Raw genomic sequence first — 12,571 nt, forward strand, 5'->3', positions numbered from 1 at the left:
CATTATCATTTTTATGCATTGAAGTGCTGAATAAATATGACACACATCTGCCTGTTTCATTTTTACTGTAATAATCAATGGCCGTCTCTGGTCTTCGTGTTTTTTGTGTGTGTTTTTTTGCTTGCAGGACTCTTGAGTTTCTCATGAGACATTTATCCTGTATGGGAACTTACAGCAAGGTAACCAACATGCACTACAAAAACCTTGCTATCGTCTGGGCTCCAAATCTCCTCAGGTGGGTTTCAAGTCTCTGCTTCCAGACAGATATATCTTTAAGTTTATTTATCCTGTCCAAAATAATTTATTCATTGATTATCTCTTCCTCAACTGCTTCAGATCTAAACAGATCGAGTCTGCGTGTTTCAGCGGAACCTCCGCCTTCATGGAAGTGCGCGTTCAGTCTGTCGTTGTGGAGTTCATCCTTAATCACGTAGATGCCCTCTTCAGTCCCAAACTCAGCACTTTGATCCGCCAGAGCACAGGTGAGAAATTAACCTCTGTATTTCTTCTCCTCCTACCAGAATCGATTTTTAGATGAAACCCCACTAATGAGGATCTTAACAAATCACATAACTTTCATTTAATTGCCAGGCCACGCTACTTTAGCTCGGCCCAAGACTCTGCTGGTGAGCTCTCCTTCCACCAAGCTGCTTTCACTGGAGGAAGCCCAAGCTCGGACCCAAGCCCAACTCAACTCTCCTGTGTCTCCTGACAGCAAGTATATTGATGTGGGAGAGGGCCCTGCCGCCCTCCAGGGCAAGTTTCACACGGTCATAGACTTTCCGTCTGAGAGGTTTGTGCTGATTTTAGCATTGTGGCATTTGACCCAAAATTATGCAGTGCAGTTGTGGAGTGGTAACTGGTATTTGTTTTGGGTAAATTTAGGAAGAAGGGTTCAACCAAGTCCAAAAAGTCTCCGGTTGGAAACTGGCTTTCTTTCTTTAATATGGGAAAGTCCTCTGCTCCTTCCAAACCCAAACTACAAAGACATCCTAGTGAGCCCAATGAAATGAAGACCACGCCTCTGCCAGGTGCAGCTTTCACCCTCCTGTTTATTCACTCAATATTTATTCTTTAAAGCAATCCATTTCTGGACATATGTAATAAAGTTATTCAAATGTAAATAATTGATTTGAATACAATGCATGGGTTATACATTATTGCATTTTGGCAGACGCTTTTATCCAAGGTATACATTGTAATGTACTGAATTGCCTACCAAGACGGCAGTTTTATGCATCATACAGTAGCCTATATATATATATACAGTCATTGACCTGTGGTTCACTTTCACAGGTGGTAGAGGAGACACAGGAACGCTACGATCTGCTAAAAGTGAAGAATCTCTTTCCTCTTCGCATAACTTTGAGGGTAAAATCTTCAACACTTCACTTTTTCAATTACCAAGTGCTGTTATTTTTTTTACAGGTGTGCATTTTTTGTGTAAATACCACCTGTAGTGACTTTCCCTCCTGATAGGTATCACAGAACCTAGTTGTCCTGAGAAATCACACCTTTATCTGTGACAGCCAGTTAACGCTGTGTATCCATTAAGGTCCTAAACTCTGTCGTCCTCTCTCAGGTGGATCGAATGTGTATCGTCCACGCCGACCCCTTTCCACCAGTGACGCTTTATCCATCTCATTTAATGAGGAGCTGCTGGACAGCCGAGCGACTGGGGACTCGCGGTTCAGCCTCAAAGACCTCAAGAAGGACACTGATGCCTCTTCCTCTTGCATGCCTGCCCTCATATCTCCTCCCCACCCTGCGGCGGATTTGGAGTTTATAGGCATAGCTTCTTCAGATGTAGACCCACTGGCCTTTAAGTGCAGCATGCAACCGACTGATCCCACCGTATCTGATGGAAAGAAAAAAGGCAGTCGCAAGAAGGCGGGAGGCAGCGTTGTTGAAAGCAAGCTTTTTGAGAAAGTCACCAGTCCGTCCCTGCCACCTGATCTCATCCCAGTGCGCTTGGAGGATACAAATCACAACTCCTCTAAAGTGCTAGCTGCCCCAGAGGTGAGAACCTCTAAGACTGGCCAGGAAGGAACCACTAGGAGTTCAGTGGCTAAAACTGTAACCAAGTCCTGTCCATCCGACATGACGTCTCTTACGAAAAAGCCTAGCGTGTCCTCAAAAAGTGACGGAGGACATCAGCGATCTGCCAGCTTCTGCAAAGCAGAAAGTAAATCGGCAAATGTCAAGGAGCACAGAAGAGCAGAGTCAGGTCAGTAGCTGCTTTGTGTTCCTTAAAATAATCAAATTATTCATGTCCCTTCTGCCTTCAATTTGTGTTCATGTATTTTACCTTCGTCTTCCTTTGTGTTTTTCCATCTAGGTACAGTGACATTCGAATGCACACCCGGCTTGGTGAGGTCCGTCTCTCTCATAACACCCCAGCCTGCGGTAAAGAACGCTGCTCGTATGCTAGCTCTGGAGCTACACGAGTCCGCCCAGCAGGCCACTCGACTAAGCAAACGTGGTAGCTCTGAACCCCCTACACCCGTTTCTCCAGTTCACCATCACAACACGCTGTTCACGCTTCAGTTTCCTCCTCAACATCCCCTTCAGGCATCTTCTGATAGAGAGGGACAGTATGTAGCTAGGACTTTCCCGGATCCTTCCAGCACCATGTCTACCGAGAGCCACACCGATGCGGGCAGCCTGCGTAGCACCTGCGCCTGCCACGGCAGCGAGAGCGGCCTCAGCTTCTCTGATGGCTGCGATGCTTGCACGCATGGGCCCCCTCAAGGTTTCTCTCCTCGTAGAGATACAGATACACAGTTGGTACCAGAAGACCACACAGCTATGAGAGAGAACATCCGCCATGTTGGAGTTGGTACGGATGGAGGTGGTCCAAGCCAGGATGATAAGATAGAAGTGTATGAACGTTTGCAGCCTTCGGAGAGATTCTCCGAGCAAATGTCTTTGGACAGTCAGTCAGCCATTGAAGCGCTACACAACAAACAGGCGGCTAATGCCGCCAACTTCCGAGCCATTTTGGCGGAAACGGTCGTGCCTGCTTCGGTGCACGAAGTTCTTCCGCACGCTTCAGATTCTCCTCCATCCAAGTTAGTCTATCAGTACCAACCAAAAGACACAAGGTCTGCTCACTCCCAACACTGGTCAAGCTCAATAAGACAAAGCACGCCTTATTATCAGCCCGAAGATGGGCATCCCCATCCCAGAGTTCTCTCAAGAAACTACTGCAATACGCTCGCTCCACGATCCCTGCACCAGTCTATTAAATATAAAGGTCAAAGGGAAGAATACTCTTCAGTTGGTCCCTATAAACATGGAGGGCCAAGGTATCCCCCACTAGATGGAGCCTCCGTATATCCGACTATACGCCGGGTGCGCTCCATGCACGCTCCCCCGGAGGACAAGTTTTACTTCCTTCAGCGTCAAGGCAGCCAGTATAAACCTTACCCAAAGCCACCACCATCAGACATCCGACCTTACTTCGAAGATGGGAAAGTTCGTTACAGGTACAGCCCTTATTCGGAAGCTCGATACAATAAAGTGGATCAACACCGAGAAAACAGTCAAGGATATACTCTCTCTTACACTTTAAGCAAACTGCCTTCTCGTCCATTAAAGGTTATGGGCGGCACTGAAAACTACCGCAAGCCTCAACACAACCTGCCACTGAACAATGAGTCTGACTTTATGACCAGAGATCTCCAGCCAAGAACGAAGAATCCTCCTCTATACGAGGCATTTAATTCTGGTTTATCTGATCGTCATTTTAGCCAGTCCATTAGACGGGAAAGCTCAGCCAAAGAGAGGTCGTTCGGTCCAGTTTTGCCTCAGTCCCATGTTGGAAGAAGCAGCCGGCAGTGCCAGGAGACAATGCACACTAGGAGCAGATCAAACTCTGGAAAAGAGATGCTGATCTCCACCGAAGGGGCTGATGGGAAATACAGGGTTACCATGGTGTCTCATTACTCCCCAGAGCACACCCTTTCTGATCCCGATATGCCTACACCTTATCAGTCAGACCGCTACGGTGGCGGGCAAGGAGCCAGATCGGCTTATATAATGAAGCAGAGTCGGTCCATGCACAACTACTCCTCAGCACTGCCCCGCAACCTTACCCTTCATAAGGAATACAGCTGCCCGGATTTTAAACAGACCGGTTCCAGTGAAAGCTATAAACTGACACACCCAAACCAGGACAGACTGGTGTATAACACCCTCAGAAACTCTTTGAAAGAAGACTACCGGTACATGACCAAGGATTCTCAAAAGTCTAAGAGATCTCAAAGCGTAAAAACTCGCCATACGCCTGCTCAAACCAGAATCAGTCTGGAGCGAGATCACAGACAGTCATTTTCTTCCCAAAGTCGGACAAGGACTCGTAGCATGCACGTGCCATCTCGCTCCGACTACTCGGAAAGTTACGTATCGGTACACGCAAAGGTCCCCAAGACCAGTCGAGCCGGATCTGGCGCTTTCCCGAACTATGGTTGCATGCCACTTCATAATAATAACAGACTTTACTCTACTGCTGTGGGCCATGCAGGGTTTCATCAGACAGAGCTCAGACCTGAGATGCAGATTTATGCTGAATAGGAGATTATAAATATAACCTCTGCAGGGCAGTGGTTTTCTATTGCTAATAAGATTAAAATAATATTTAACATTTCAAAATAAAAGTTAATATTTAACATTTCAAAATAAAAGTCTGAAAAATGCTTTGATTGTTCACTGAGTGGTTTCGATCACTGTATGCACTGCATAAATTTAGGGGAAATTACACCTAGATTGTGGTGACGGATTCCTGTGGCTTTATTGCTGCTTTGATTTGTTAAGGTGTATCTTGTTAGTTTTGTCATTTTGTCACTAGAGGTCACAGTTCACAAAAAAACATGATCTTTATTGGATAGGAAAATTAACAATGGCTTTGAACAGGTGCAATATATATATAGGTGCCACTGCCTTGTGTTTTTAAAGAGTGTAGTTATGTAGTACCATCACTGTGGAATCCAAGCATAGTTATATATATATGTCAATAACATCAGCATATATAGATCTAACGTCTAAATAACTAAGAAAGGTCATGAAAGGGAGATCTGTTTTAAATTAACCCCCAGTATTTTCTTCTCTGCATTTTATAATCACGCACTTTATAGTTGGTCTGTGTTTTCATGTATCAGGCACTTTAGTATGGTCATTTTTACACATATTTCTTTGTTTTCTTTTTTTAGATAAAAATGTATGTGATCTGTAAAGCCTACTGGTTTACTATTGGCTGTAGTAACCATTAAATGTTACATATGGGAATACATGTACTGTTTAACAGTTTTCAAATGTGTACTGTTCTTAATTCTAGTTGATTTTATGCATTTGTATTTGTTAATACTTTTCATTTTCTCTCATTAAAGTTATTTATTCAAAATCATGACATGTGCCCTTGTTTCACCAATGCTTGGATCATTGTTATTTTTTTTACAAAAGCCTAGAAAGTTGTTGAATTATAACCAAATGATGAGAGAGTTTGCTGACTTCTATTAGATTCCCTACTGTTGTGCTAAGATTTATTGCAGGCCATCTACCCTAAAGCTTTCTCTTCATGTCAGGAAGTAATATTACTACCATATCCCCTGTTATTGTTACATTTTAATGCATTTTGTATTAACGATTAATATAAATGACTCTGGGTTTTGTGTTTATAGTGCCCTGCAGGTGTTTATCAGTGAACAGCAGAGGGCACTGCAGCATTGGAGACGTGCTGTATTTAATGACGCTCGTGCATTGAAGTTTTCTCAGTGTGAACTAATGTGAAGGGAGATCAAAGGTTCTGGGTTTCTGATGCAATACAATTATTATTTCGGTAAGATTACTTTTCTGTTCATTGTCCAAAGTATGATGAGTTTACAGTAGGATTTTGAACTGTCAGAAATGGCGGTATAAATGAACCTGAAGAGTTGAGATGCAGTGCACTGGCGGATCATTATTTGATAGCTACTGTATGAAATATTAACAGTTCTCACGCTACAAGCAAAAAAAAAAACGGTTGAGAGTTAATCTATCCAGTATTGTACTGACTTACCTTTTGAGTTTTAATTGGATAAATTCAACACCTTAAAATCTATATTTAACGTAGACTTTTCTGTATTTGTTAGTAGATTTAAAATGGGCAGCGTGCATTGACGTCAGAGAGTTGGGGCGGGGCATATCGAGTCGCTCCTCCTTTATTTAAATAGCGTGTTTCGTTTACCTCACGGTCACGAATCTGACAAGAAGATTAAAAGCTGAATGTTGCCATAAAATCGTGGATCTGCTTGAGAGAGTTTGTAAGTTTTGAATGTGTATATATTTTAAATGCACATTTTGTTATGTAGACACAGTTATCCTTAAGACTAACTAAACAAAAAACTAAATTTGATTTTGTGAAGACATGCTACCTGGCCTAGAGTGCAGCAGGGATGACATATTTTTGTAGGTAAAACCTGGGAGCGAGTTGCCATTTTAGTACTTCAGTTTCATCATTCTGATAACAATGGGTTTCATAATGTTTTTTTTGGGTAAACTCCTTAAATTAGATACTTGGTTAACACAAGCTCAAGATATTTTACGTTTATTCTATGACATACAACACACCAACAAAGCTTTAAAGATCACATAACAGACAGTTTCATGTTAATCTCTATAGAGTAGTATGTCATCCTTCATATGTCCATATAGCCTTTCGTGTTGTAAGTTTTATAAAAGACAGAATAGCCAGAAAAAGGCTGAACTCTTGGAAGTGTATATGGGAGGAGATAAAGAAGAGTTACGAGTACAGGACAGCTATATGTTCGTGTTGTTTACATTATATTCAATTATGCGCTGATTGCAAACAAAACACTTGAGATCCGATTTTTATTTACTAACCGGCTGTGGTTCGACTCCTGAACGGGGTATTTTAATGTGGGGACCGCTCCATCACTCAGTTGTAAACGATTGGCAAGTCCAGTGTCGTATTGGGCCTTGTTTGTAAAGCAATTGTCTCCGAAATGCAGGTAACAAACATAAACCCATTCGCAATTACCTTGCTGTCCGGAAAAAAACCAACTGCATCCACTGTTGTCTTAAGACAGGGTTACTTGGAAAGCTGAATAAGGTTTTTTTCTCCTTACTTTCAAAAAACACACTTCTTTCGTTGCTGATTCTTGATGTATAACAAAGTTGTTGTGTGCAGTGATGCTTGTTCTTCTATTCAAAATGTGGACATGCTTTCCGGGGGAAGTGCCCATAAAAGGAATAAGGGGTCCATGATACGTAACAGTTAACCATGTTCGAAAAAACTTTCCGAAACTTGTAAGAAAATGGAGTGAGTTTGGCCTAGTCTAGCACTCAACTGCTTTTTTGACACTTTTTTGATACAACTCTTTAACTGTTTATAGGTCAGAATGCATGAAATACCATTACCCCTCACATGTCTTTAAAAGGGTGGTTGCTACATGGGACTACAGACATTGGGGACTTTAAATGTCATCATTCATGAAGATCTCAAAAATAACGCAACATAGGCACAATTCCCAAAAAACATTTATCCTCACAGTATTTCCTTATTAGGGAACATGGTTTTAAATGTTTTTAATACATTTTGAAAGAGCTGTCGAAAGCTTGGTGGTGATAACATTGAGGTCAAGAGACCGTGGTGTGGGTCGCTTGTAGCCTAAGGTCTAGTAAATGCATACTTCAAAATTCATAGAAGTTTTATCTGTAAAGATTGTCTTGTTGGAGTAGGTGTGATGAACATTTGTTAAAAACTGCGCTTATTTTTTGTAAGACTGGGACGATTAATCGTGCAAATGCACGTTTTCTCAATTAATTAATTTGTATGAATTACGGTAAAATGCACCACATCCAAATCCAGAGGGCGATCTCATGCAGAAACTCTATTTATGCATCATAAGACACTTACTATTACAAACGCTATTCCAGGAAATGTCTATAAGCATATTTATATTGCTTTATATTCTTCAAATTGTTTCAGGTATTTTCAGATATTCTGAATGATTGTGTTTGACAAGTGTTGCTTTTTAAAATGCATGTTATAAACTTAAACTCATATGGGTGGTTTTTCCCAGACAGGGATTAGACTAATCCCAGACTAAAATTAATGTAAATGGTGTCCGAACTGAAAACAACTTGTACTGACATATCTTAAAATACATCAGTGCCCTTTGTTTTGCTTCAGAATGCACACAAGTAATATTTTAAGTCAGGCGTGTTTGTTAAAACTAGTTATATTTTCTTATTAAACTAAGGCCTAGTCCTGGTTTAAGATAATCCCTGTCCGGGAAACCACCCCATAGTGTTTTTAGATTGATAAGGACTTAGTTATCAAAGCACGAGCTGTGAATGAAACGCAGAATTGGAGCCTTGAAATTCAGAATCCGTTTCAGACAGATGTTTTTAATGGGAAATGTGATGCATGGTCACAGCCCCAATTTTTTGTCTATGAAAAAAGAATGGGCTTCTTGGCGAGGGAACCAGTGTCCAGCTAACTTCCGTGTTGGCCTAAAAAAATGAGATGGTTCTCACTGCGTAACACAACATCCAGGGGGCGGGGTTGGATCTAGATCCAACTCCTCCCACTTTATATACTTTGTTTTCCGCCAAATGAACCAGTATATTTGCGTTGTTGCAGCCCGCAATTAGTTGCAACCTGTGGTCGCCAACGTTTGCTCTTATCAATTTAAGTTTGATTAATAATATAGTTGAGAAAGATTCATAATTTAGAAAGTATCACAGTTAGGTGTAAGTGGAGGTAAGGACACGTTCCCGACATTGTGATATCACTGAAGGGATTTATTTGTACATTATCCCACTTATTTATTTGATATCTTTTATTAGCAAATAAAAAAAAGTAAACCATCTAACTTACGAGGGAAACCTGTTTCCTGTAAGCAACGCGTAAAACAAGTTCAAAGTCCATACAAGATAAACATTCAATTTATTAATTTCTAAATAACATGCCATAGCCTATATATTTTAATAATTATGCATATTTATACTGTATCCATTCATAGGTCTTAAACTGCAAGTGGTAAGATTACTTGTAGTAGGCTTACCCGAAATGTTTTACTCCAAACATTATAGCAAAAACTTACATTTCACCCTAAAGGCACTACTTTTATTGTAGTCATAAGTAAAGTTTGTTTTTATGTCTTAAGAATAACTTAATTTAGTTACGACTTTAATGCAGAAATGGTAACGCAGCAACACGTGTATGACATGTCTTGTGGTAAAACTGCCTACCAATGGGATCTCTGGATCTGGATCCAGCTCCGCCCCTGGATCTAAATCCAAACCCGCCCCCTTGATGTCGTGTTCTGCAGTGAGGCGCTACTGAAAAAAATCCTTGCCACACTCTATAGTGAAGTCAACTAAATTACTGTAAATCAGTGTTTCTCAAACTTTTTTTGGCAAGCGGCCCCCACTTGTGTAGGGTGCATCCCTTCATGGCCCCCCAAAGAAAATTTAGTGACATAAAATATTCCAAAACTTAACATTTTAATTAAACAAAACATATTAAATTATACGATGTAGTACTGTTGGTTAGTAGCCTTATTTTATGAGGTTTAATTACACAGAATTTATGATAAATTAATGTATTGTATAAAATTTCATTAAACTGGGGCCCCCTGGGCACCATCCTAGGGCCCCCCTAGTGGGCCATGGCCCCCAAGTTGAGAACCACTGCTGTAAATGAATTACAAAGAACAAAAAAAGCAATACCGCAATCTTAACTGCAAGTAATTTAGCTACCGTAAATATGCACACTTATATATTTATTGCATTTACCATATCTTTGCTGTTTACCATGCATTTAGTGACTCGCTGTCTCCCTTATTGAGGTCAAATCTCGTCCTAAAGCAAACCTAACCTAAAAACATACTTGCTGTATATATAAATATAAATGTGTTTCTAAAGTAACGGTTTACATAAATCAAACAAAAACAGTGGTCTTGACTCAAATATTAAGGCATAATTGAATTGTCTCGCACAATAGCAGCCATCTAATCTTTACATTCAGTGTGCACCTCCATTCAGAAACCGACTAGCTGCAATTTTGATGCTTCTGAAGGCTGCAGCCAAATAATTCATAGGAGCCTGAAATTGAAGAAAGCAGATTTCCAGCAGTATGGTGTGGGACTCTTAATGCACCATGTTGTACCGAATAAGCAGACGCTGCCTGAGTGAAATTGTATTATTTGATGTCATATGAAATTGTGAGGCGTTTGTGCCATGTTCACTTATCTGATTTGACTGTTAGCTTGTGTGACACTAACAAGTGTACACGTCTTTTATGCAAACCACAAATGCACATTGTTAACTGCGAATAAGACCATAGAGGTTCCTTCTCTGCAATTTTCAGTCTAAACTAATTGTGTAGCCTGAGCTAAAACACCATCAACATACTGGCAGTACATTGTTTGTGCGTCATAGTGGCCGTAAAATGATGATTTCTGGAAGTAGAAATGTGCCATGTAAAACTAAAGTATTGCTATGTAAGTGCCACCAACAGCTGCAGAAATCTGCTTTGTGAGGAGATTTAAAGCCAACAACAGATGTCTTGACTAGTGAACCTACTGGCATACTCTCACACATACACATAGTGTATACAGGTACAGGTATAGCCAGCCTAGAGATACTGGGCCAACAAACACTTCATCAATAACTTAGACAATTCTTTAAGGTAAAATCAAACAACAAGTGCTTTGTTCAAGAGTGGCATGCATACGTTCAACATATAGCTACAGTAAATCTGCAAAGTATAGGGTAGTGTGTATTTACATCCCATGCAGGATAGGCCCAGCTTTTAATAACTTGGCACCATAAAAGAATCACGGCTGCAGTTTCTAAACATAAATGAATGCTAGACAGGTTTAAGCCCCTTTTCATGCTGTCCTATCTGTCCATTAGAGCTGCCTTTTCTCCCATTATCATGGAGCTTTTTGGATGGCTTCAATATGCGGCACTCTGTCCATTAGCATTGATCAGTATGAACACGTGCAGCTTTCAACATGTTTCCCCTTCGTCTTATAGTCAGCAGGGAAGAATGACTGACAGGGCAAAGCCCCATGCAGTAAAACTTTCTTTTGGATGATGGAAGGTGAAATGTCTGGAAATTAAAGTTTAATTTCTGTAATTTAACTGAGTTTTCTTCATAAAAATAGCAATTAACAACAAACTTAAGCATCCGTGGTGTTTTGTTTATTTCTCTTATATTGTAATATGTAATATTTATCTTGTATTTCTCTTATCACTGTCATGTCATCAGGCGTATTAGTTTTTTAAAATTTTAAATTAAAGTCCCTGTAAAGTTGGATATTAAATGTGTTCTGCGTTTGTCACACCACAGAAAAATGTCTTATTAACCACCCAACCAAATTTGAATGATGGAAAAACAGCAGGTAAATAAGTTATCAAAATCTTGGCAAAATTAGGCAGCATTCTCTGCTCTCAAAGGCTAGGGGCGTGTCCGCAGTCAGCGCTGAAACCACACCCACTCGTGGGAAAGCTGCCATCTCTCAATTTTCAAATACTGCTACTACTTGAATAGATGCTCACGTTTGGTGGGGGCCATGCATGGTGGCTCAAGTGCCACCGTTTTAGGCCCTCCTAAAAATCCTAAACTCCTGTTAAAGGGGACATACCATGAAAATTTGACTTTTTCCATGTTTAAGTGATATTATTGGATCTCCAGTGCTTTTATCAACCTAGAAAATGTGAATAAGATCAACCCAGTAACTTAGTTTTGGTGAACCATTCTCAATAAGCATGTGAAAAAATAGGTAATTGAAATTTGGCTCCCCTGGTTATGTCAAAGGGGATAATACTGCCCCTTAAAGGGACACTTTTTAAAAAAATAATATGTTCTTTTTCCAGCTTGCGTGGTTCATGGTTAAAAAACATTATTTTCCACACACCGTACATTTTTGTAGCTCCAGATATACTGCCTTCCACAAATGCTCTGATTTTGAACAAAGCTCATCGATCTGAAAAGCTCTGTGCCCTTGATTGGCCAGCTAATCTGTACGTTGTGATTGGCCTGAATACCTCTGACGTCAGCCGGAAATGTGACGCTCCTTACCATGTTTAAAAGATTCGGTCACAATGCAAGGCTAACAGGAGTTAACTTACAGGCTGTGAGTCTGAAGCGGGAGGAATTATGATAATGTCGGTCTGGTCTACATCACCAATCCAAGGAAGTAAACTGTTGCCTACAATCTGTATGTTTGATGTAGTCCAAGAAAAGAAATTTACTTTGGAAATGGTAACTCGCGTCATCGTTTACTTTTGGGATTTGTACCTTTTGCATATCATTAACATGTACTAACACACACTTACACACCAAAAGAAATGTAAAATCGTGAATCGGACAATAGTTGCTCTTTAAGAATTCTTGGTACGAGTTTATATTGCTTATACAAAATGTATTGTTAGTCATGTGATCAAAACAGACTGGGGACACATTTGTCCTCAATATCCATCTCTATCCATTCAAACAAATGACAACTTGTCAACCATTTCCACAATTTCTTGATATCATAATGGTGATGGGATGCAA

At 40.4% G+C, this 12,571-nt stretch overlaps 1 protein-coding gene across 4 annotated transcripts in view; it reads left to right on the forward strand.

Annotated features, from left to right (window-relative positions):
- Positions 1–5,404, forward strand: part of arhgap32a (Rho GTPase activating protein 32a) — a 32,708-nt gene extending 27,304 nt beyond the window's left edge. For all 4 annotated transcript variants that reach the window (XM_065281365.1, XM_065281366.1, XM_065281367.1 and 1 more), the window contains 7 exons: positions 128–235; positions 337–482; positions 592–793; positions 886–1,031; positions 1,297–1,371; positions 1,583–2,227; positions 2,339–5,404. In XM_065281365.1, the coding sequence (XP_065137437.1) occupies positions 128–235; positions 337–482; positions 592–793; positions 886–1,031; positions 1,297–1,371; positions 1,583–2,227; positions 2,339–4,575 (3,559 nt within the window). In that variant the 3' untranslated portion in view covers positions 4,576–5,404. The remainder of the gene's footprint in view (positions 1–127; positions 236–336; positions 483–591; positions 794–885; positions 1,032–1,296; positions 1,372–1,582; positions 2,228–2,338) is intronic.
- The last annotated feature ends 7,167 nt before the right edge of the window (positions 5,405–12,571 follow it).

This window comes from Paramisgurnus dabryanus, chromosome 8 (genome assembly GCF_030506205.2).
Source record: "Paramisgurnus dabryanus chromosome 8, PD_genome_1.1, whole genome shotgun sequence".
Lineage (NCBI taxonomy): Eukaryota > Metazoa > Chordata > Actinopteri > Cypriniformes > Cobitidae > Paramisgurnus > Paramisgurnus dabryanus.